We start from the raw sequence: 25,572 nt of genomic DNA, 5'->3' as shown, positions 1-25,572 counted from the left end.
CAAAATCTCACGATACATGGCCCCATTCATTCTTTCCTTTACATGGATCAGTCGTCCTGGTCCCTTTGCAGAAAAACAGCCCCAAAGCATGATGTTTCCACCCCCATGCTTCACAGTAGGTATGGTGTTCTTTGGATGCAACTCTGCATTCTTTCTCCTCCAAACACGACGAGTTTAGTTTTTACCAAAAAGTTATATTTTGGTTTCATCTGACCATATGACATTCTCCGAATCCTCTTCTGGATCATCCAAATGCCCTCTAGCAAACTTCAGACGGGCCTGGACATGTACTGGCTTAAGCAGGGGGACACGTCTGGAACTGCAGGATTTAAGTCCCTGGCGGCGTAGTGTGTTACTGATGGTAGCCTCTGTGACTTTGGTCCCAGCTCTCTGCAGGTCATTCACTAGGTCCCCCCGTGTGGTTCTGGGATTTTTGCTCACCGTTCTTGTGATCATTTTGACCCCACGGGGTGAGATCTTGGGTGGAGCCCCAGATCGAGGGAGATTAGCAGTGGTCTTGTATGTCTTCCATTTTCTAATAATTGCTCCCACAGTTGATTTCTTCACACCAAGCTGCTTACCTATTGCAGATTCAGTTTTCCCAGCCTGGTGCAGGTCTACAATTTTGTCTCTGGTCTCCTTTGACAGCTCTTTGGTCTTGGCCATAGTGGAGTTTGGAGTATGACTGTTTGAGGTTGTGGACAGGTGTCTTTTATACTGATAACGAGTTCAAAAAGGTGCCATTAATACAGGTAACGAGTGGAGGACAGAGGAGCCTCTTAAAGAAGAAGTTACAGGTCTGTGAGAGCCAGAAATTTTGCTTGTTTGTAGGTGACCAAATACTTATTTTACCGAGGAATTTACCAATTAATTCATTAAAAATCAGACAATGTGATTTTCTGGATTTTTTTTTCTCATTCTGTCTCTCATAGTTGAGGTATACCTATGATGAAAATTACAGGCCTCTCTCATCTTTTTAAATGGGAGAACTTGCACAATTGGTGGCTGACTAAATACTTTTTTGCCCCACTGTATGTAGAGTAGGTGGGTCAAATATGTAGGTAGGTGGCTCAAAGCATATTGGCTTTAGGTTCACAGGCAATGCACATTGACAACCACATTATTCTTTTTAAAACCAATTGTTGTATTTTTTTCATCTGACATTCACATAAAAGCAACACCTTACATGCCTTCTGCAAATGTTTGCAAAAAAAAGTTTTTCCCCCTATGTTATTTACAACTTTGACATTTTGGATTGTTTTTTTGGATTACCAAGAAGTAATGTTGGTTTTTCAATATAACATTTGGTGGCGTAGTTTAAAAAAAGATATCATTTTGCCATCATCACATTCAGTTTGTGTTTCTGTTTTGTTTTGAAGGACCGTTATTAGTGTATCTTTCTTAATGGAAGAACATTAATGTTTAAAAAAGTCAGCTGTCACAATCTTAATGGAATGTTTCATATCATCCTTTTATGCTTTTATCATGTAAAATCAGGAAAAGGGTAGGGAAAATGCAGGTTTTCCTCTGGTGCTTTTTATTTTTAAGGTGATAAGTTGGAACACCTACGCACTTAGTCGCTCAGTGAAAAAAACAATGTTAGATGTAACAGCAAATTCTGAACAGAAACAGAGTATTTTATGTTTTTCTATTTTCCCACTTTTAACAGCTGAGTAAATAAAGAAACTGAATGGGAAAATTGGTCAATTCTTCTTTTTTTTTTAACCAAGCAAAACATATTTTGTGTTAACATACCCTTAGTCTTTGTTCAGGGCACATTTTCTGGACATTTCTTTGTTCCTCTACAGAAAATTATTATATATTGCACTTTCAGGGTGACTTGGACCTAAGACATTCAGCCAATTGGAACAGAAGAACACACCAGAATAGGGCTGTTTAGTAAGCAGGATTTGATGGGCATATTCCTACACGTATAAAATGCAATTCAATGTGGAAGTAATCCAAGTATTCAGAATACGTTACAAATTACATTTTTGGCCATGTATTCTGTATTCTGTAACAGAATACGTTTTGAAAGTATCCTTCCCAACACTGCCTACAGTATTGTGTCTGTGTTTAGTTGTAGCAGCTAGATGTTGCTAGCTAGATAGCATGATGCTAGGTGATTAGCCTGCTGCGAGGAGGCTGAGGGGTGGACGTTTGGCTGACCGTAAAAGAAGTATGCAATGATAAAATGCTTTAAAAGCAAGCTATAAATCACCATATGTTCATTGTTTTATGCAAAGTTAAAACAATATAATTAAATCTCAAATGTCAATCAATGACCGGTAATCCATCATGATTTTTAATCGTAATTCTAAAATGACTTTAACTATAATTCAACTTTTTAATAATATACTGCATTATAGACATGTTCGTCTGATAAGTACCTCTGCATTGTCATACATAAATGATATTATGAAATGCAAAACATTTGGTTCAAATAACATTATGAAATAAAAAGACAGTTTTTAAAAAGGGCATTGAATGTTTATATATGATGTGGTTATACTGTTTATTGATTTGATATTGAACACTTTATTGCTTACTCTTGTTCAAACAGGAATTATTTTAGCAAAATCTCAGATTGGATCAAGTCAATGACCCTCCACTGAAGGGATCTCAGTAGTAGACAGGGCTACCGGACCAGGCATGAAGGGAAGTATGTGTCCACAGCTCAACCTACCTAGATAGAAGATAGAATGGGAGGATGAAACCCTCTTTATTAGTCACATACATGCACACAGCAGAGCACACACAGAGAAATTGGTCCTCTGCATTTAACCTATCCTAGTACTAGGAGCAGTGGGCAGCTATTGTGCAGCGCCCGGGGAGCAATGGGGAGGGGGGATTGGAGGTGTCCGCTCCTTGCTCAAGGGCACCACATTAGGACCTAGGAGGTGAACTGGGACCTCTCCAAGTAGCAGTCCACTTTCCATGAGGCTGAGATTTATGTCTGTGAAAACACTCCATAGTAGCTGAGCTCATCCATTCTTCCCTGCAGGAAATGGTTTTTGCTACACAATATTGGTTATCCCTGTCTTGTTCACCTCTCTACCTGCACAGCTGTGCCAGCATAGTCAGAGGTCAAAGGCCTGACTACTGAAATCTGGCATTATTGTGACTACCATTTCACACGCACACAAACACACATACATGAAGGAGACCTGCAGAACATTCCACAACGGCACAAGAGCTGGGAGGCATGGACATCCTGAGGAAACAACACTCACTTCCTGGCAAATTAAGCCAAGCCGACGGCTGCTGGGGTTGATAACCGCCAGCGCAGGCTGACCACTGACTGGCTGAGGTAGAGCACCACCTTAATGTCCCCTCCCTCCCATCAGAATCAGATCTGCCCCCTACACACGGCCAGCATAGTCACAAGTGTGGTAACCAGCGGGACAGCCAGCATTGTTCCTCAGACAGGATGGGCCTTCTACTTCTGCTCACCTCCATGCTCCTGTACAGCTGTAAGATTACTTCTATCTTCTTTGGACTTCTTTTTGTGGAGGTGACGAAAGATTTGTTTCTAAACTGGTGCTTTGCTTTCTTATCTCCAAGACTTCCATTCAGAGAGAGTGGTGAACGCACAGCTATGTGAGTATGATCTTAGATAAAACACACTTTATGCCCAGTGTTATTTATTGTCAGACTTATTGGAACTTGAATTGGAACTTTTTAATCAGTTGTTGGCAACATTAAAACACATCTGGTTGAGACACATGGTCAGTGGAAAGAGTGTTCGGAAAATGTTGGCTTACTGTGTCACACGCCCCCCGTCCTCTGGAGTCGGTTGTTGATGGAAGGCATGACTGAGCCGGGTGGGTTGAAGAAGTGGACGAGATGGAGGCATTGTCTGAGCCGGGCTCAAGGTTTAAATAATGACCCGTATTTTGGTTCATTATTTCAAAGGTTTGTTTGTTTTTTTTCTTGAAAAATATATGGAAAATAATATATTTTATTTCAGTTGAAGATGTGCTGAGATGATAAGTTAAGTACCAATACACCAATGTTAATACATAAGTATTTCCATTTTCAGATTTTCACTACAATTAAGAGGCAAATATTATACTCTGTGCTGAGTATGTTTGTAGTTTAGGTGTATGCTAAGATGCTAAGAGTTGTGTAGGCTACTTACTTGGTGAAATTTTGAATGCAGGAATTATATATTTTTTTTCTTCTGTAGAGTTTCCACTAGGGATGTAAATCTTTCGATTTTGTTTCTAGATTATAAACAAAACAAAAGTAATTATGGATTCAGTGTAGAGATGCTAATGTCAGTGTCCATCACGCTTTGTGATAATAAAGACTGTGTGGCAAATGAAGGCATAAATGAAAAATACAAGCTGTATAAGATTAGCGAGTTTATTATAATACAAAAAATGTGAATCAACTGATTGCAATAATTTAAACACACAGAGCAAAACCTAAAACCAAATGTCCAATTTATTAACACTAAACTTGCACAAATAAACACTTTCAACGATGTTAGTATTTCTTTATTCTCAGAGACTTCCGGAATCATAACTTGAAGTTATAAATAAAATGTAAATGATGCATGTTACATGAATAGGATTTGTAGGCCAGGTCTATGGTAGCCTTTTAATGTGTCGTTTTCCAACAGAGGAAGTTTGAGTGAACGATAACTGTCCATCAGTATCAATGTCTATGTTGTTTAATAGAAAGAGGAAAGTTGGAAAATGTATTTTTGGAAGATGAGAATGATTAAGAATCTGGGAAGAATTATTGATTAATAATTAATCATTCCTTTACTTTTCTTAAAAGATGTGTGTACTCTACCCACCACTGAAAATAAAGGCATTTTAATTAGTACTTTAGTAAAAGTACTGAAGGATTAGAAGTATTACTACTGAAGTATCCCACTGACTGATATATTATGATGTATACCATTATTGTATAATTTAAACTCATTTTGTTGTTGTAGCTGTGTCGTGGAGCTCCCTAACTACGTCATATAAAGTTCAGCAGTTTGGTCCAGTACTCCCTCATCTTAGATTTAGAGATTTCCGATTCTTAAACAGTAAATGAACCTATCGGGGGAAATTGCTGTTTGGCTTCTCTTGTAGGGGAACAACTGGTTTAATATTTAATAATGTGTTTTACTTTATAAGTGATCAAGTGGCCTTAATGTGACATCTTAATTTGAAAAGTAATTATAGCTTTAAGTCCAGTGGCTCCAGTCGCTCTGAAATGGAAGGGATTTAAATTAGCATGATATTGAAATAATAGAGTATTATAACCAGAGGTGGAAGTACTCAGATCTTTTACTTAAATAAAAGTACATATACCTGAAGAATAGTCTGTTACAAGAAAATGTCCTGCAATCCAAATAGAATTTCTACTCAAGTTGAAGTACAAAGTTATTGGCAATGCCCATTATAAGCACCAAATCATTTTCTTTCATTTTATCAATTTTATTCAAATCCAACCAATCTAACTTTATTTATATAGCACATTTAAAAACAACAGAGTTGGACAAAAAAAAAACAGACAGGACAAAAAACAAATGTAAAACACGAGACAATAAAACCATACTTAAAGCCACGGACTGAACAACTCTCATACATGATGTAAAAACAATAGAAAACACAAGAAAATAAAAAAACCCAATTCAAAAACACGGACTGTTAATTCTATACACTTCTGAGTAGCGTAACCTATAATAATATTTAATAATGTGTGTCGATTTATATTTCCTATTAATATGCCTAATCTGCAAAGAAAATAAATATGTAAAATAAATGTAGTAGCAGTAACATTGCGCAACAAAATGTAGTGAAGTAAAAGTATAAAGTAGCATAATGTAACAATACTCAAGTAAAGTACAAGTACCTGCATTTTTGACTTAAGTACAGTACCTGAGCAAATGTACTGTCTAGCCCCAGCGTGTATCTGCCATCACTCACACAGCCTGTCCTCTGGCCCGCCGCTCTGATGGTCCTCATCATCAGCGCTGCCAGCTCCTGCTGAACGATGCTGGGCGAGGGCCAGAGGCTCTGAAGTGGTGATAGGTCCCCCGGGGGCCCTGTTTGTGCTTTCCTGCCCTTTTTTTCTTCTATTTGTTTTGCAGGTTTGTTTACTGCCTGATTCACAGCCGCCTGTTGTTTCTAATACTCAAACACAGAGGACGGAGAAGGACTCAGATCTTGTACTGAAGTAAAAGTAGAAGTACCAGAGTGTAGGAATACTCTGTTACAGTAAAAGTCCTGCATTCAAAATGTTCCTCAAGTAAGAGTAGAAAGTACTCTCATCAAAAAGTAAAAATAGTCATTGTTTGATTGGTCCATTTCAGAATAATATCTCTGATATGTTTTATAATGATTGATCATTAAAGTGTTCTCAGAGCTGGTAAAGGTGCAGCTAGTTTGAATGGCTCTGTATACTGCAGGGTAGCTGCTGGATTTACTCCAGGTGAACTACAGTCTGATTTAAGGGCTGATTATATTTACCATCATTAATCCAGATCTGTAAAGTAACTAAAGGTATAAATACATTTATTGGAGTAAAAGTACAATATTTACCTCTAAATTGTAGCAGAGTACAAGTACAAAGTAGCATCAAATATTCTGGTAAAATACAATCATAGCCATATTGTAATTAAGTACAGTACTTTTCTACTTAGTTATTTTACACCACTGCTCAAGCGCAGATGCTCTGTGTCTGAGGTTACTCTCGCAACACTGAGCTGTTGTCCCTATTAAAAGTTACTTTTGAGTGTTCCTGAAAGACAAAGTGTGGCTCTTGTCTTCATTCATTCACAGTGGCTTCTGAATTCATGAACCAGACAACAAATGGATAATTTCCTCATTTTTTTACCTGCATGTCCCTGGGAACCACATGCTCATTTAAACTGATGCATGCCTTTGGGATCAGTTCAGTGGCTATGAAAGCGCTCACATGCTGCCAGGTCAATGACGCAGTCGGGCTGTTGCCATCAGCCTACAGACCACCAGGCTTACAATTAAAAAGTAAAGCATCATTGCTAACTGTGAAGAGATTTACAAAATGTTGTTACAAAAATAAGCTACTTATAGGCTGGACACAATAAATTGAAAGGGAAAGTTGTTTTAGTTTCTTTCAAGTGTATGAACTTCTTTTCCACAGTCAGCATTATAGTATAGTATAGTATAGTATAGTATAGTATAGTATAGTATAGTATAGTATAGTATAGTATTGTAGTAAGTACATTTATTCAAGTACTGAACTTTAGTATAATTTGGGGACTTGAACTTTGCTTGAATATTTCCATTTGTTCCTACTCTGTATTTCTACTCCACTACAATTCAGAGGTTAACTGTATACTTTTACTTCACCACATTTATTTTGTACCTTCAGTTACTTTACAGATCTGGATTAATGATGGTAAATATAATCAGCCCTTAAATCAGACTGTAGTTCACCTGCAGTAAATTCAGCAGCTACCCTGCAGTATACAAAGCCATTCAAACTAGCTGCACCTTTACCAGCTCTGAGAACACTTTAATGATCAATCATTATAAAACATATCAGAGATATTATTCTCAAATGGACCAATCAAACAATGACTACTTTTACTGTCGCTACTTTAAGTACATTTAGATGAGAATACTTTCTACTTTCACTGGAGGAACATTTAGAATGCAGGACTTTTACTGTGACAGAGTACTCCTACACTCTGGTACTTCTACTTTACTCAAGAACAAGATCTGAGTACTTCTACTTTTACCTAAAGTACAAGATCGGAGTACTTCTACTTTTACTCAAGTACAAGATCTGAATACTTCTTCCACCTCTGCCAGTTTGGAAGAGCAGACAGAGTTTTGGCAGGGAAGCTAAGCATTGGATGGCTGTGAGTGGGGGCAACAGAAAAATAAATAACAGTGACCTAAAAGAAAAGTAGAAAATCTATTCAGTTTAAGTGAATGCTTCTTTACATGCAGCTCTCTCCAACAGGGTGAAATTAGTTTGGAAATTCTGTGTTCTTCCATATAAAATACTGTTTGGTCAAAAGGAGTCAGGTGAAAATATTCTAAATATAGGGTACGCCTTTTCTGATATTTCTTGTGTGGCTTGAACCGGTCCTGTTGCTGCCCCCCCTTTGGCAGTAGTAATTGCCTAGCTCCCTGCTGCTACCTATATGTTTCTCCAAATTGTAGGATTGCGGACCGCCGTCTACACTGATGGATATGTACCTTATGTAAACCCTCTTCATAAGAATCCAAACAATTCCTTTGAATGTATAAGCAAGACAGCCTTTCCGTGGCAGGGGTGTATAAAGGGTTTGCAGACATTTCATATGTCATCAGCTCCAGCTGCTTAGAAGATGCTCTTTCTTATTTACTAATATATATAATGTCCCATTGTTGTTCTTTTAATCTTCAGAAGACTAACAACAGGTGCATTGTTCCTTATGCTACTTTCATAATTATGGTATGCCATTGCCACTATGATCAAATTGAATGGTGACACAGCAGCTTCCTGAGTGCAAGGCGGACATTCAATTGTCAGGCACCTGCATTTTCAAATATGTCATGCAATGACCATTCTGGAGGGATGATTTGAAGTAAATGCGGAAGTGATTCAAATGAATGAATTAAATCCGCTTCTGAGGAATCTGCATGTAATAATGTGTTTAAGATTGACTTGAGAAAACATAACCTCTTTGGCAGATGTGACAAACCTGTACTCTTCAGGGAAAGCAGATAACCTGCTGATATTCACAGGTAATGGTAATGTATCTGAACATGATAAATATTGGCAGAGATCCATACTTATATTTAAATTTTGCTTATGATAAAAAAAAAAGGAATCAAGATATGTTTTGAAGACCATCTTTCCTTAATCATAATGATCACACTTAAATCATTGATATATAGCTGTAACCAGTATTGATTATTGATGTCACATGTCAAACTTTAAAACCAAGTATAAAGCAAAGAGAGAACTCATAATGGATCAACATTTTAATAAGGTGTCAATTGAAGAAGTTCAAATATAAGGTAAATTCAACCTCAGAAGTCAACAGCCCCTCTTTCAGTGTGGTAGATAATCCACTACATTAAGTTTAAAACATTTGTTTGAATATGCTCCCTAGTATTCACGATAACAGCCATCCATCTTTCCATCGAGCCTGCTCCTGATGTGACTCGGGACACCAATGTGACTCTGAAATGCCAGACCTTCGTCAGCAGCGCTGGGCCTGAGGCACTGAGTCGAGAGTACACCATATACAAGAATGGCAACACCATCTACTCCAAGACCACCAGCACCTCGGAGGATCTCCTTTACCCTCTGTCCGAGGCCCGAGTCTCCAACTCCGGCAAATACAAGTGCATGATCAGCATTGAGGGGGAAAACATGACGAGTGAAGCCAAGAAACTCACAGTAACAGGTCGGTTTGATAATGTGGTTACAGTTATTTGTTAAGTTTAGGTGAATTTGATGGTGTTCATTTAAGAGAAGACAACTGTGAGTAGTTTGAATATGAAAAGGTGTTAGAATTTAAATGTGGTTAAATGACACGCTTGTTGGCAGCATTCTCCTAAAAACAACTGAGATTAGTATGATTAGCATTTTCTTTAGCCATATATTGTAAGTGGAACAGGCATGAATCTAAATCACATGCATGGAAGTTCCAACTGTTATTTTAAAATAAAGTCTTAGTGTTTATGAACATTGGTAGACGAAGGTTTCATTTTGTTTACTTTTTTAAACCACTGTTGGATTAAAACTCCACATTTTCTCACTTTTTGGGTTTCCAGGCCTGTCAAAACCAGTTCTCCACATTAACAAGGGTGTGGTCAGTGAAGGGGAGGAGATAACAGCCAAGTGCACAGCGCCCGGCGAGACAGGGTCCTTTTTTTTTTACTTCTTCATAGACTCCAAAGAGATCAAGGACATGCAGGTCAATTCCAACCAGGCAGAGGTCCAGCTTCACTTCAGCAGTACTGGCATCCACAAAATTCACTGTGGCTATACTGTCCTCGTAACACCAGACTCCTTCAAGTCCAACGAAAGTGACTCTTTTACTGTTTCAGTCAGAGGTGAGAAGCATCTTTACATTTCGGTTCTTTTCAAAACAATTGAGGCATCTCGGAGCTTTATCTTCATTGGTTTTGTCTCCTTAGAGCTTCCCATCGCAGCAGTTTTGGAGATTTTCCCCAAGTCCAGGATCTATGAAGGAGACAAACTCAACATCTTTTGCAAGGTCAAAATAAATGATTCGCGCACCAGCTCGGAGAGTATCAGCCTCTACCTGATGCAGGGGAGCCAGCTTCTCAGCAGCGGATACTCTGCATTAAACCACAGCATGGTTGCTCTGGCAAAGGACCCTGGGGAGTTTGAGTGCAGATTAAAGAAGGGAATAGTAATCAAATTAGACACAACGGTGGTGTCAGTGACTGGTGAGTGGACAGGAAAAAAGACCTGTTGCAAAGTGTAGCCTGCATATAAATACTATTTGTACTAGCTACTGATGTGTTTTTCATCTTAAAGCATCAATGATTAGCATTTATACTAAGTTCTGTAAAATGTTTAGCTTTGCTAGCCATTTTTAGCAATCCCAGTTAATAATGCATTACGCTGCATTTATATTTAAAGGCTGGGCCGTATTTTGTATATGACTGATTTAATACAAGGTACAGAAAGTGTTTCAGACAACATTGTAAATAAACCTTACTTCAGCTTTCACTGGTTGATGTCATCCAGAAATTTGATTGAGTAAGAGTGAACATTTTGGATATATATGTATACACACACACACACACACACACACACACACACACACACACACACACACACACACACACACACACACACACACACACACACACACACACACACACACACACACACACACACACACACACACACATCTGTACACCCAATAATATATATATATATATACATAATCAACATAGACACATATATATATATATATATATATATATGCACACATTAAGAGGCAACTTACCAGCTCAAGTGGAATACGCCATTACTATATTCAAATGAATGCTACACCTGTGGAGTCTGAAAACTGACTAAATGTTGTTAAATATTAGCAGTCAAGTCAATAGTCAGTGCTAAACTATTCATTTATTTTATCTAGTTAACCGTTTTATTATTATTTTTTGGTTTAATTAGTCGGACAATCTTTATCAACATTTTGTTGGATATAAGCATTTCCACTAAGTGATATGGAAGCAGATGATGACTTGTGACTTGTGTTCTGTATCTATCCACAGAGCTGTTTTCAGTGCCCACTCTCACAATGTCTCCTGCTGAAGTATTTCAAAAGGAATACATGAGACTAACCTGCAAAAGTGAGAGCTCTGCCTCTGAAAGACTCGGCAGGGACGAGTTGACATACACTCTTGATCCACCAGGAAGCCTAATGACCCCCGAAGGCAACGGAATATTTTTGGGCCAGGCCTTGCTGTATGATTTCAACTATACCTGTGTAGCTCAAGCCAAGGAGATAGTGAAACGCAGTGAACCCCTGACTGTACGTCCTAAAGGTAACCTTATGTGATGCGTCTTTCCGATGCTTAATTCAACACAGCCAATTGAAACACACACTTCACTATGTTAACTTCTTAACATCTTAACAACCTTCTCTAACTTTGATTGGCTTAACATGATAATCCAATCCAATCCCAAACCCTAACCAATCTTATTGATTATGCTTAAACCCAACAAATCCAACCTACAAAGCCTATCCAACCAAAAGTGCTAGCCAATCATTGGCAGGTCACGACTCCGCCATACTAGGAAAAAGCCATTTGTGCCCTATTCCTATTTTTACTATTTTGAGCCCTTGAAGTCTTTTACACTCAAGCCCCTGCAAATTCAGGGTTTAGTTTTTAGAGGCGACGTTGGCATTGGGCCTGTGTGTTAATTTTGTTTGTTCTTTTCAGTTCCTGTCTCAACTCCAAAGATCTCGGTGGTCGACAGGGCAGTTATTGGAAAGCCCTTAAAGATCCTCTGTCAGTCAGACAACGGCAGCCTGCCGATAAGCTACACCCTGCTGTCGGGGCACGACCAACTGAACACAACCATCGTCAAAGAGCTCTTTCAAAGAGCTATCTTCACAGTCAACATCAGCAAGCCTGATGAAATAAGCAAGTACATGTGTGAAGCTAGGAATAGTAGGAAGGAAGCCCCTCGAAGCAAAAGACTCAACGCCACAGTCATAGGTAAATATTCAAAATACTGATACCTCCATTTTTACATGTGTAGTTTATTATTCATTTGCTTTATCAACATTGCTTGATCCAGATCAATCAATATACTGTATTTGCCGCATGTTAATAGATTTGCCATATCAGCAATATACAGTTAAACGATGGACAAATTAATCTGACCTCAAGATCCATTTAGTACTGTTGCCTTGTTGTGAAGCCTTTACATCATGTTACATTAGAGAGCAGCTGGAGTTTGTCCAATTGTCATGAATTGTGCATGCTCACGTTTTCATTTTCTAAGCACTTTTAAAACTCTTTTTGTTTCTCCCCTCTATGTCTCTTTAGTTGCTCTGGTTCATTCTACTGTGTCACATCATCTTAGCTAGATCTAGTTCGCCTATCTGCCATAGAATAATTACTAAAGCTGTTGCTTCCCAGGTAAAGATTAAACTTAAAATTGTTATGATAATTTCCCTTTTGTTTGAGGAAATAGTTTGACATTTTGGGTAACATATTCGTCACTTTCCGAGTGAGAGACACAGTAGATGGACTTATACCACTCTCATTTGTGTTTGGTAAATTCAGTTATCCCAAGCAACCAATTAGGTTTGTTAGCAACCTAGCATCACCTCTAACGATTAACATAGTAACACATCATGTCTAGTTTGTTTAATCTAAACAGAAACAGAAGTCTACACAAAAAATGTTGATGTTTTACAGGTGGCTAAACTAAGCTAACCGGTTGCTTGCGGTAGCTTCATAACTCTTATACCAACACAAGAATGGTTTTGAGTGTGATTCAGTTTTAGTAATGTCTTAATGACTCAATAAAACCTCATAGACAGTGTTGGCTTAACTCCCCTCTGTCCTCCCCCTTTTCCAGTGCCGCTCACAAACGCGATTCTGACCGTCCTCCCCCCCCTAGCAGAAATCTCTGAGGGAGATAATATCTACCTCATATGTGGAGTAAATGGAACTCCGCCTGTCACGTTTAAGTGGTATCGTTTTGGCAATGAACATCCGCTGCACACCACCACCTACAACAGCAACAACACGAACTACCAGGTCTCTGCATTGTCCAAAGAGCACAGCGGCATGTATTACTGCTCGGCTGACAACCACGCCAACCAAGTCGTCTATAGTGACCTGGTCACCATCGAGGGTAAGACCAATCAATCTTTACACTCAGTAAGGGACTGCTACTGGTCGAGACCTGTACTTCTCTGACTGGCCCTGACCTCTGGGGCGTACAAAGATGTTTCTTTAGAGAGATACTTAATAAAAAGATATCTAGTTAAATGAACACTTCATCTACAGTCACAATCATTCTATCAATTCCTCAGCCTGCATAACCTTGAATTCTTCACTCCATGGTGGACAAGAAAATTGACAAATGTCTTGAGGAATGGAAGCGTAGTAAAACAACAGAAAAACATGTTGTCTCATTTGTCCAGTCTTAGGCAGTCTTCAGTGTTTTTAAGTCATATGACATCTCACATAGTAGCCCAAGAGCAGATAATATTAATGATTTATTAAGGTTAGACTGAAGCACTCTTTTGTTCACCATTCAGTCAGTCAAAGTTAAATCCCAGGTCAAATGTAGGTTAGAGGGTCTTGAACATGTTGTCTTGAGTGATCATGATATTATTTTAATGTCTGTTTAATTGTATCTTGTGTTCAAAAGTTATCCTTGTTGATGTTGCAAGTGGCGCTGCAACATCAAGTCAGACTTGATGTGACAATAAACTTTTATCGTATGATCAGGATCCCTCCGCTTCACGTCAGGCTCCCTGATCAGCCTGTTGGGTGTTCTTTTCCCCATTATGACCGCCTCGTTGCACATTATACGACTTATTACACAGGCAGATACTGAACAAACTAATGACTCGACTCCAAATATTAATTGAAATTATTTTATTGACTTAAAAATGATCATATTTCTTCCGCTAAGAAAAAAAACCTTGGTTCCACGGCGCACCAACGGCTGAACTGTGACAACAACAACTTTACGGCAGCACTGATCAAGGTTTTTTCTGTAACTGTTCAAGTCTCTTTAGAGTTTCTGATCCACTGTCCTTAAACACTGCAGACCCCAGACCGTGTTCCTGTTGGTGTTTACTTCCTGTCTGTCTTCTTCTGGTGATTTATCTGACGTCCAGCGCTCCGTCTTTTAACCTCTTTCCCTTTCTCTTTCTTGATCCTCCTTAGCAACGGTCATTACAGTCCTTGACAGCGGTCTGTTCTACTGGATTAACAACGTGTCACATGTTTGGAATTGACCAATCTGAATCAAGTATTTAACTAACCTGCGTAATAAGGTATCGTAACCTAACGTAAGGCAACACAACGCAATGTGATGTATATTATCGTAACGCGTCATCTTGTACCATATGTATTGTATCTATTTTGACGTAAAGTAATGCAACGTAAAGCATTGTAAAGCACTGTATCATATCTTATTGTTTTGTATCACACCATACAGTAATATCAACACAGCCAATATCGTATAGTTTCTAATCGTATCGTATCATTTCGGATTGTATGATCAAACACAATCAAATTATCACTTTGTCCTTCATTGTTACAGAAGACCGAAATTTTACGAAGAGAGTGAAGATATTTCCAATCTGTAATTGTGGTTTGAATCAGTGGTCTCAGTGTGGAAATAAGAAACCAACTTGTATTTAAGCGCGTCATTCACACTTCTTCAATGACAACTTTGGATCTTAGGATCGTCCTGTCTCTTTGTATTCTATTCTCTTTTTCCACCCATGTCTTTTTGTGAGGTTCTGTCTCTGTCTCTCTCTCTCTTATAGTGCGCCTGGCTATGTGGAAGAAAGTGCTGATCGGGGGCTTCTGTCTGCTGGCGTTGTCTGTGTTGGGGGTGGTGGTTGTGCTGTGCTTCAAATCCAAGAGAGGTAGAGAGACCTACAGTCCTCCAGCAACTCAGGCCTCGTATATCTAACTCTGTATGAAAACCAAACTTCCCTCAACTACTTCCTCTTGCTCCTCTTCTCACATCTCCTTTCTTATTGTAGGTAAAAGAGAAGCAGCTGCTGAATTGTCAGTGTGAGTTGGCTCAACTACTTGCTTCCTCTGAATGTGACAGATACTGTGGAAGTTAGTGACAGTGTATCCAGTTGTATTAGCTCAATAGATGGAGGTCTATTGTTATAGGAATCCTTTCAAGAACCAAACTGGTTGTTTTGCAGGTTTGTTCTGTAGACCCCGTAAATAATACAATACCCTCTGCAAAACCACAGAATTATTTACTCCTGTACGTGTGTATTAAAAAGGTTTATAGGTGCAGGATGGCAGATATTGCTGTGATGGGTCAGAGCCCTCTCTCCTCAAAAGTATAAAACTACTCCACTAACTCAGCAATATTTAATTTATATAATAAATGTAACTTTTAAACCCCTAAGGAATACTGCAGTGTTACAGTGACCAAGTATTTTAAAAATAAAGGTTGGGAAGAAACTAAATTCAACTTTAAAAAAATCAATAATATATTATATATTATATATATATATATATATATATATATATATATAATATATATATATATATATATATATATATATATATATATATATATATATATATATATATATATATATATATATATATATATATATATATATATATATATATATATATATATAATTACTGTACAATGAATATACAGTATATACTCATAGAGTTATGGAATATATAAGTTGGTGGCAGAATTAAAGATGAGATAAAAAAACCTTATTGTTCCCCCACCAGGGAAAATAACAATCCATAAATGCGTTTCTCGGTTTTACAGATATTTATAGAATTGATATTGAACCTATAACTATCCTTTAACACATAGTGTGTAGCATTGTGATAGAATATAAAATATAGATGATATGAATATAATGTGCGAAGAAAGTAAAGGAAGACAAAAAAAGGAATAAAAACTCAAAACTAAAAGACCACTGATATAGTTTTGGAGTGCATTATAAGCTTGTATCATAATTTGTTGCATATAGTTTTTGCAACTTGCATATTCTTAGGATCATTGTGGTTTCAGTCGTTTTTTTCCTTGAAATCACTGCTGCCAAAGTTGACTTTATTTTCATCATCTCTCAGAAAGCCTTCGAGCCCTAAATCAGATGACTCTTTAACAATGAGTCTAACCCACGAAACAGAAGTTTATAACGCAGCCACAGGTAGTTGGTTTTAATATTCTCCTGTGTACCACTGACTGTCCTCATTACTCATCATCTTAACGACCATGAGTCATTCTTCTCAAAAGTCATAGCATGTTTCCTGTTATAGCCTCAGCAACCCATTCTCATCCCATGATCATTGTTCCAAAACGCATGCAGGGCCATGTTGCAGTGACCCGGTTAACTCTGTTTGTGTAACTGTCTATGTTGTAGATATCCTGTGAAAGTTTATAAGCATGCACAAAACGTATATGTTTCAGCATATTGTCTCCGTCTGTCTCCGACTTTTACTGCATGTACATTGTGTTTATGTCTGTGTATTTTCAGAGGCCGGAAAAGTACGATGTTGTTAGAATACAGTTGTTGTAAGAAGTAAACTATCTGAGGTACGAGCTGTGTTCATGCAGGAACAAGCTGCTTAAGGCTAGTCCACACCTACACAGGTATTTTAAACAGCGTCTTTCTTAGTTATTTCTCAACGCATTTTCAAACAAGCACTGTTTAAAGAAAATCTCCATTAGGATGAAAACACACACTGGCTACCAGTAACGTAAGCGTAGCAGTGACCTCTGAATTTTACACCTTTGTTGCTCAAAGTAACATGCAAAAGTTACGTAGTTCAAAACTTCACCTCTTTTTGTGCCTCACAAATCTAACAATGCCGTAAGCACCTTTAAAAGTCTGGTTCCCATCACATGTCACTCTGAAAACAGTCTTGTAAAATCTCTGTTTTCATTGATCTAAAAGTTTGGTCGGTTCTGTGTGATTGATGAAAGTCTACATTTAAAAAACACCCATGTACGTGTCGACTAGTAGTTATGTAGTTATGACATTGATTATCAATTGTTACCAACTGCTTAGAGTGCACATTATCATCCTCTTCCAGACGCAGCGCCACTCTATGATGGCACGGAGGGGAGAGTGACCAATGGGGCGCGAGATAGCGTGGCGTCGCTTCCCGTTGACATCAGCAACAGGAGCAGCTACAGTATCCCAGCCACAGTCTAGAGATGCCCAACAATGGGCTGGACATTTTTATTTACTTTCAAAGAAACAGAAGTTCAAAGAAAGGACTTTGAGAGCAAAAAGGAAAAGAACACAACAGACCCTAGTCCTGTTTGTCATTTGGAGACTCACTTCACTGAGGTGTTTTCTCAGTAAAAAGGAGGGGCGTGTTTGAATCAATATAAATCAGGAACTGCTGCTCCCTCTCCCCTCCTCCTGCAATCTAGGTGGCCTTTGGTTTTACATTTAACGTCACTGTCTTTGTTCTTTGTATCTTCCCTCATCATGTCCTTGTGATGTCATGTCCTTTATTGTTGCAACTGCTCTGTGTGTCTATTCTGCATGTTTAAATCTTTGTCACTGACTGAGTTGTATATACATTTTATCACCATTGCAGGAAATGTGTGTATATATTTGGTTGAACTCTTGACTGCATGGTTGGAAGAGACAGTTGTAGAATAAAGATGGTGGTGTTATTTAGAAGTGTGTCAGTACATTTCATTTTGCTCCAGCTACTGTATCAGAACCTGTAATTTTGTTTACTGCACAAAATGCAGCCCAATAACAAGATGTGTACTATAGTTAGTGTTGCCTGCATTAATCTTTTATTTCAGTATGTGCCGGGTGATGCGAGAATCAAAAATACAGGTCCAAGACAAGAATACCAACATAGCACGAAGTGGATTCATATCCTAAAAAAGAATTCAAAACAGAGACTTCCTTGAAAAGTTGAAACAATAGAGTCTGCAAAAAACGTTGGCAAAGATTATTAGAGGGGGTGGGGGGATGGGTCGCTGTTGATAAAACTAGTTGCGTTGGGGAGGGTGAGGCAAGTTTGAATGCATGCAGTGGGTGAAGGAAATGAATGAATAAACCTTGCTTGAGTTATGTGACAGATTACATCACCAACTGGGAAATTGTTTTAGTCCAAATTTATTGTGCAGCCGCTGCTGGATTAACAGCCTATTGTTCACTATATGTGCAGGGGGAGACTTTGTAAGTACCAGAGGAAGACTTGAAATCGCCTCCTTTGTTAATTTTATTTTAAGAGCATTTAAGTCTGCACTGAAGGCTACATTATAGAGTTTTGCCACAAGAAGTATTTTTCATCTCTCAAGTAATACTTAGAGAACAGCATCTATGGTCACAGAAAAATTCACATTTTAGCAAAATATGCTTATTAACTCACCAATAGTTAGATGAGAATGCTGTTAGCACTCCCATGTCTGACTCATCAAGCAACAGACCTTTAGCTCGGCTCAGCCTAATTTAGCTTTGCTGGTTTAAGTTTATATTAGTTAAGCTAGGTTTAGCAAAAATGCTAGCAACTACTGGCCTGGCTCTGTATAAAATAAAAATGAACAAGACAAAACAAATGAAAAAGCAAGGTTAAGCGAATAGATTTCTTTAAATCCTTTGGACAGAGATGCTGTTCTTTCTGCTAAAATATATTATGATAAACTAAGCTAACTGTTACTAGCAGTTTCTTCAAATTTAGCAGATCGCTGAGTGGTATCATTCTACCAACTCGCAGCAAGAAAAAGCAAATATGTGTATTCCCCAATAACTTTACTCAACCACACATCACCTAGATGTGAGGTGATATCTATAGCCGACATGTGGCTCCACAAAGTGTCATTGTATCCCTAATTACTTTTAAAAGTTTGATTGTTACAGGGTAAATTTTTATAACATAAAATAAGTCTTGGTTGTAATCTGATATTTATCTTTCTGTGTTTCACAGTGAGAGTTAAGGGTGCAGCAGTCAGTGTGTGGAGCGAGCGACCTCCTGAAGAAGGTGAGCTGGACAGTTCTATATATCGATGGTCTCACAAGACATTTTCAGAATAGAGCACAGACTGATTTCACTTTTTGTGTGGTCTTTTGCAAAGTGTCAGACATTATGGCAACAATTGCCATTTACAGTGGTTGAATGTAACCAAGAACATTTACCCAAGTAAAAATGGAGGTACTTGTACTTTAGTGGAGTATTTTCAAGTTATCCTACTTTATACTCTTAGTCTATTACTTTTTCCAGCATATGTTTTACTTTTTACTCTACAACATTTATTTGACAGATTTAGTTACTCGCTCCTTTGCACATTAAGATTATAAACATTTTGTACATTATTGAAGTGAATAATGCTTCAATAATTATAATACAATGATGTAAAATACATATTGTGCTTAAACTGCCATTCTGCGTAATGATTACATTTCAAGGATATTTGATGCTAATACTTTTTACTTTTACTTGAGTTCAATTTTGAATGTAGTACTTTTACTTGTTTTTAGACTGTAGTATTGCTTATTTTACTTTAGTGAATAATCTGAGTATTTTCACTTCTGGCCATTTATGATAAATAAAATGTTAAAAATTCACAAGTAGCCATGAGTCACAAAATCAGCTAACTAATTAAAGCTAACGTTACTCAACGGACTAATAACTCAACCTTAAGTTGGTCAAACTTGTATTTTTAAGGTAAAGAATGGGCTGTTATCCCTAAAAAAAAACCCTCATCAAAATAATATGAGGTCCTGAGGAGGGTTTGGCAGGTTTTACAGAGGCTCTTGTGCTTGTTTTTGGTACAGGCAACGACGAGGAGAGCAGCATGGTGTCCAACGAGCCTGATGTGGAGTACACTGAGGTGGTGCATCCCTGTCCCCTGGATCATGCAAGAGGTGATAACAAATCTTTATTGAGTCCACTAGCCAGCGTTCATCTCCCATCTTTCGGCTTTTCACACTCCAAACTCTATTTTTGATGGAATTTTGTCCCTCTATTTTTAACCAGTCTTCACATTCTCTCCTCTCTCATTACAAACCTCCCTGTAGAAAACATGTTGCTCTTCTTTGCCCACATTCCTTTACAGTTGGTACAAACCTACACTTCCTGGGAGGGGCATAATTACCCATAATTGATACATATCCAAGTGTTTGTAACTGCAAAGATAACTGTTGGGATATCCAGAAGCTTTGCAGAAGTTATAAACAGGAAGGGTTGAGCTAATTGCCAGGCTGCTTTCTGATACCGGCCCCTTCTGCGTTACGGAGCTGTGCTCCAAGTCCCCGCGGGCTGAAGATGGCAGTTACAGAATGGGCACATCCGGCCTGCTTTTAGATATCTGCATATGAGAAATGAAACAGATATCTACTCAACTTGGTCTTTTGATGTTCAAGCATGTGTGTTTTCTTTTACAGTCCCACCAAAAAAAGGAACTGAAACAGTGTACAGCGAGCTCCAAAACTCTCAGCATGGTGAGTTGTTTTGGCATGGAATATGGCATTCCAAGACATAGGACCTCAAAAAAGCTTTACAGCTGCACTGATGGTATTTTTATATTTACAAGGTATTCAATGGCTGTGTTTTGGGTGGAAGAGGATGCAAACCTGAATTATGCCTCAACTCTGGTTCTCCTTTCAGCTCTGCTGAGCATTTTGGCTTCTTTCAGCTTCCTCTTTTGCTTTTCCAGCTTGTGATTTTACCGTTGTGGTTTAGTCCAGCCTGAAACTTGCCAATTACATTTCAAGGGAAACATATTTTGTTTTTGATGTTGATTTATCACAATGTGTTTCTCATCATAAGCACATCCTTAAAGGGGGAGGCAGGTGGAAGGTAGAGTCAAACTAACACATAACTGTGCCGTGTGAAACCAAAAGACAGCATCTACTTATTTTAACCTACATACAGTACTCAGCTTAATTAGTCATATTACAAACTCGGGGATCTTTTGCTAAACACAACCAAGTAGTTTTGGTGGTTCTTTGTTTAGTTTAAATGTACAAGGTTAACTATGCGTTAAAAGTCAAATCTGTAAGTATTTATGTTCGAAATGCATGTGGAATACATGATTGTTTAGTCTTACTAGCAATGTGCACTTGACATTATTTGCCCAAGAGCCAGATATAGGATGGACAGTTCTCCCTGGCCAGAGAACCGTGACCATATCTAAGTATTGCTGGCAGACTTCCTGTTATTAAAACAACAGCCACTGGCTGGATGTCTCTATCAAGCAGTCCATCTGAGGCCGAATATTTCCTGTTCAACAATAACAAAAGAATCCTGAGTGGGCGAGAGAGGCATATGTCAGAGTAAGAGAAGGGGTTCAAAATGTTGATTCATATGTCAGGGGCAGGACAGTCTATGGCTGAAACACAGAGGAGGAACAGTGAGTCAGCAGGCTTAGCCACGTCATCATATCTGCTAAATGACTAATGAATGACTCTGTGCTGAGCCTCACAACACGTAATAAACTATGATGCTTTTCCTTCAGGGGCCACTGACCATCATGACTATGTAAGTAAGCACCACATTCTTTGTTATCATTTTAGTGATATGCTTTTTTTATGTTCACTTGAAACAGTTTCATAATATATGTTCATGCAGTTTTGAGCATTTTAGAGAGGAAAATTTGACAGATTTGACAGATATGATTTGAAATTTCTAAAAACAGGATTTTGAAGTATGTTATAATGCTATCAAACTTATCAAAAATGATTTAGTTGAAAAAAATCCTGATTAAATACTGATAAACTTAACTAAAGTTTGTCATAACAACATTTTAATTTATGAGGTATTACTAGTTATATGCTAAATAAAGTCTTTGGGTGCCCTTCAAGTTCCAGTGGTATCCCTGAATACAATAAAAACTCCATCTACATTTTACAATGCTTATTATACCACACCAAACATCCACAGCGCTAAACATAAGTTATGATGACATGCAGTAGTTTCTGAGTCATAATGTGTTGTAATGTAACTAAATAGCCTACAATTAACTCATGTACTCTACTTTAGTACACTTTTGAGGTACTGTACTTGAGAAGCAATATAGTAAAGTACAATGTATTAGGCGTAGTATGGGTTAAACTACATGGCGTTATACACTGCCCGGCCAAAAAAAAGGTCACACACTGTAATATTTTGTTGGACCGCCTTTAGCTTTGATTACGGCACGCATTCGCTGTGGCATCGTTTCCACAAGCTTCTGCAACGTCACAACATTTATTTCTGTCTTGCATTAATTTTTCGCCAAGATCTTGTATTGATGACGGGAGATTCGGACCACTGCGCAAAGTCTTCTCCAGCACATCCCAAAGATTCTCAATCAGGGTTCAGGTCTGGACTCTGTGGGGGCCAATCCATGTGTGAAAATGATGTCTCATGCTCCCTGAACCACTCTTTCACAATTTGAGCCCGATGGATCCTGGCATTGTCATCTTGGAACATGCCCGTGCCATCAGGGAAGAAAAATCCATTGATGGAATAACCTGTCCTTCAGTATATTCAGGTAGTCAGCTGACCTCATTCTTTGGGCACGTTGCTGAACCTAGACCAGACCAACTGCAGCAACCCCAGATCATAGCACTGCCCCCACAGGCTAGTGACCTTTTTTTTGACCGGGCAGTGTATATAGTAATTCACATATGCTCCCACTGCACTCAACTGTTCTGCAATATTTGTGCTTTTATTTTTACATACTCTTATATATTTGATGCTAATATTTTTTGTTATTTTACTTGGGCCCTATTCTGCTCATTTTCAGGTTCATATTTGTATGTAGAGTCTCTACTGGGACATGTCTCCATGCTTTAATGTTCAAAAAGCTCTTTATTTTTCTCATACTGCCTGTGCAGCATGACTCTTCCCATTTGCATGCTAAAAAACTACATTAAAGTCTAGAGCTTCTGTTGTAAAATATTACTCAGCTAGTGCATTAGGATCAGTGCCTTTCATAAAATTATAAACTCATGAGAGAAAAAGCTTTCACACACAATTTTACAGGAAAACCTTCACTAATTCAACATTAGCACTTTACATAGTCCGAAGTGAAATGTTTAATATGTCCAATATCCAGTATTAAAAGGAAATGTTAAATATATATAAGTGCCTTCCAGCCTTACTTATTTTTCTTTTGATTTAAGTCACCCATAGAAATGGTGACACATCACAACTTCACAATTATCTTTCACAATGACTGATAAAAAAGGAGTTTGATAGAATAGCATTACTCATGTAGTAAATGACTAAAACAGTCTGTGTTTCCCCGGCCTGCATTCGCCTCCAGCTCAGAGATCCAAAGCAGGCCGATGATTCAGCGCCAAAGGGGAAACGACGGTCAAAGTTTCCAGGCAAGAACAAAGGCATTTGGGCTGGGGCTTCCTTCCTTATCGCCCCATCAGATCAGCAGTGTGGCCCCGTCACATTACCTCCAAGCCCATTTCAGCCAACACTGTCCCCCAACATACTTCAATCACCGCCGCACTAACTGTTTGTCCTTACATGGTGTTAGCTAAAGAGAGGAATGTGCAATAATGATCTGAGGATGTGATGTCATGGTCCACAAACGGTAGATTCTTTCCTCAGAGTATCTTCTTGATGGCAGATTATGCAGTGTTTAGCTGTCAGTAGTCTTATTATGGTCTGTTTGCTCCTCAGACTAAGATATTTTTTGTAATGAGGCCCAGTATAATACATAAATCAGGCGTGCCAGTGTCTAATGGCACTGCTTTGTGTGTGGATTAGTGATCTCTTCCATTCCCACTCCCAGCTTCTTTACACACTTTGATTTTTAACTCTACCCAGTGCATTCTCAGTTTCCTGTTAAATGATGGCCTGTTTTTGGCGCTCAATAGTCTTATTATGGTTTGTCTGCTCCTCTGGAAATTATTGTTCACAAGAAAATGTAAAGTTTGTATTATTATATATAAGATAAGAAATACTTTATTGTTCAACAATTGGGATTTTTTTTAGCAGCATGTAAAACAGTATTTATTTCAAAAAATGAAAAGAGTAGAGAATAAACAAAGATACAATATAAACATCTTAAAATAGAAGATAAAACAGAACTGAAAGAGTGAAGGTGGATGAAAACAGTTTGAAATCTGATTTTAACTTATGCAGGAGTATTTGTGTTGCATACATTTTACCGGACTTCCCAAAATAATTTAATGGGGTAGCTTAGCTTGAGTTTCAAAATCTTTGTGTAAGCAACACCTAAAATCATGGCTGGGTCCAATCTTATCTCAGACCTCCTATCTTCTCTCATCTTAAGAAATCCTAACTATGATAATAAATTGTATTCTTCATTGAGCTCTCATCCTTTATCTTTATTGAGAATGTACCTGTTGGCTCAGGTCGAGCTAGGAGAAATCACAATTTCATCGACGCTCACTTGACACTACCTAGCATTCTTTTGTGGAAAAGACTAATTGAGCTGCGAGGACTTACAACTTTTAATCATCGTTTTATTACTTATGAGTTATATTACTCTTCAAAGTGTAATAATACTGTTAGAGGAGTCTTTTAAACATAATGTATTTTCATCATTGTCATTGTCATCCTGGTTTAGGTTTGGGAAATGTCTAAAATAGGACAGTTCTGTAATGGTAAAATTCTGTAGTTTACTAAATGCAGTAAGGAAACATTTTTTTGTAATGCAAAAAATCCCTCAGTAGGGAGTTTTGTCTCCCACACAACATAATGACATCACCATGTAACATTTGCGCTTCTATTGGCTAGCACTCCAATACTTTGTACATGATAGGCTAAAGGGCATCTCTAAGCGGTTGGCAAATCACTACAAAGGTGGTCAATCAGAGCAGACTGCTCTGGTTTCAGACAGAGGGTGAAAAGAGGTGCTGCAGCACAGGCAGTATGAGAAAATGTGTCAATTTGTCACAGTAGAGGGACAACTAGCTAATATGAACCTGAACATGAGAAGAATAAGTCCTCTTTAACTGATATTAGATTTCAGACTAAGGTAGATTTCATAATAAGACCCCTAAAGAGTAAATGAATGAGATGTGACGGTGTTAAAGCGGTGCTTTGTGTGTCAGCAGGGGTCAGTAGAGTACGCTGAGCTCAACAGTGAACGACCTGAGATCCATCACTTCCCTCCAGAGGTCAACCACCACCAGGAGCTGCCGGTGCCCGTGGATTAGTGATCTGTTCCACTCCCACTCTCACTTTCTTCACACACTTGTTTTTTTTTTTACTTTTCTCACTTTATTCTAAGTTCCCGACTTGTTGAGTAATTCAACACTATGTTAGCTGTAAATATTGTTTTGTAGCAATAAAGGCATTTCATTTTTTGTTGGTGTGTTGTTTTTCTTCGTGTTTGATGGATGGCCCTGACAGGACAGCTGCAAAGAAATGATGGAAACACTCTATGTGTAAAATG

The 25,572-nt window shown here is 38.2% G+C and overlaps 1 protein-coding gene across 13 annotated transcripts; it reads left to right on the top strand.

Moving 5' to 3' along the window:
• The first annotated feature begins 3,309 nt into the window (after positions 1 to 3,309).
• Positions 3,310 to 25,483, top strand: pecam1b (platelet and endothelial cell adhesion molecule 1b). Of its 13 annotated transcripts, none has more exons than XR_010165830.1 (17): positions 3,310 to 3,473; positions 3,565 to 3,600; positions 9,098 to 9,394; positions 9,765 to 10,046; positions 10,131 to 10,406; positions 11,247 to 11,519; positions 11,919 to 12,197; positions 13,069 to 13,347; positions 15,002 to 15,103; positions 15,224 to 15,254; positions 16,305 to 16,384; positions 19,134 to 19,187; positions 19,982 to 20,071; positions 20,591 to 20,647; positions 21,664 to 21,686; positions 22,427 to 22,680; positions 25,232 to 25,483. XR_010165830.1 is itself a non-coding variant. In XM_063883264.1 (17 exons), exons 1-17 carry the CDS (start codon positions 3,431 to 3,433, stop codon positions 25,249 to 25,251), a joined length of 2,286 nt encoding a protein of 761 aa, XP_063739334.1. In that variant the 5' UTR covers positions 3,310 to 3,430; the 3' UTR covers positions 25,252 to 25,483. The 13 variants fall into 13 exon arrangements, 10 of the variants coding, with proteins under 10 accessions (XP_063739334.1, XP_063739333.1, XP_063739335.1 ...); XM_063883264.1 differs by lacking the exon at positions 22,427 to 22,680 and adding an exon at positions 23,458 to 23,521; XM_063883263.1 differs by lacking the exon at positions 22,427 to 22,680.
• The last annotated feature ends 89 nt before the right edge of the window (positions 25,484 to 25,572 follow it).

This window comes from Eleginops maclovinus, chromosome 5 (genome assembly GCF_036324505.1).
Source record: "Eleginops maclovinus isolate JMC-PN-2008 ecotype Puerto Natales chromosome 5, JC_Emac_rtc_rv5, whole genome shotgun sequence".
NCBI classification, from domain to species: domain Eukaryota; kingdom Metazoa; phylum Chordata; class Actinopteri; order Perciformes; family Eleginopidae; genus Eleginops; species Eleginops maclovinus.
The sequence above is the reverse complement of the archived record's forward strand: the minus strand, read 5'-3'. Positions and strand labels throughout refer to the sequence as shown.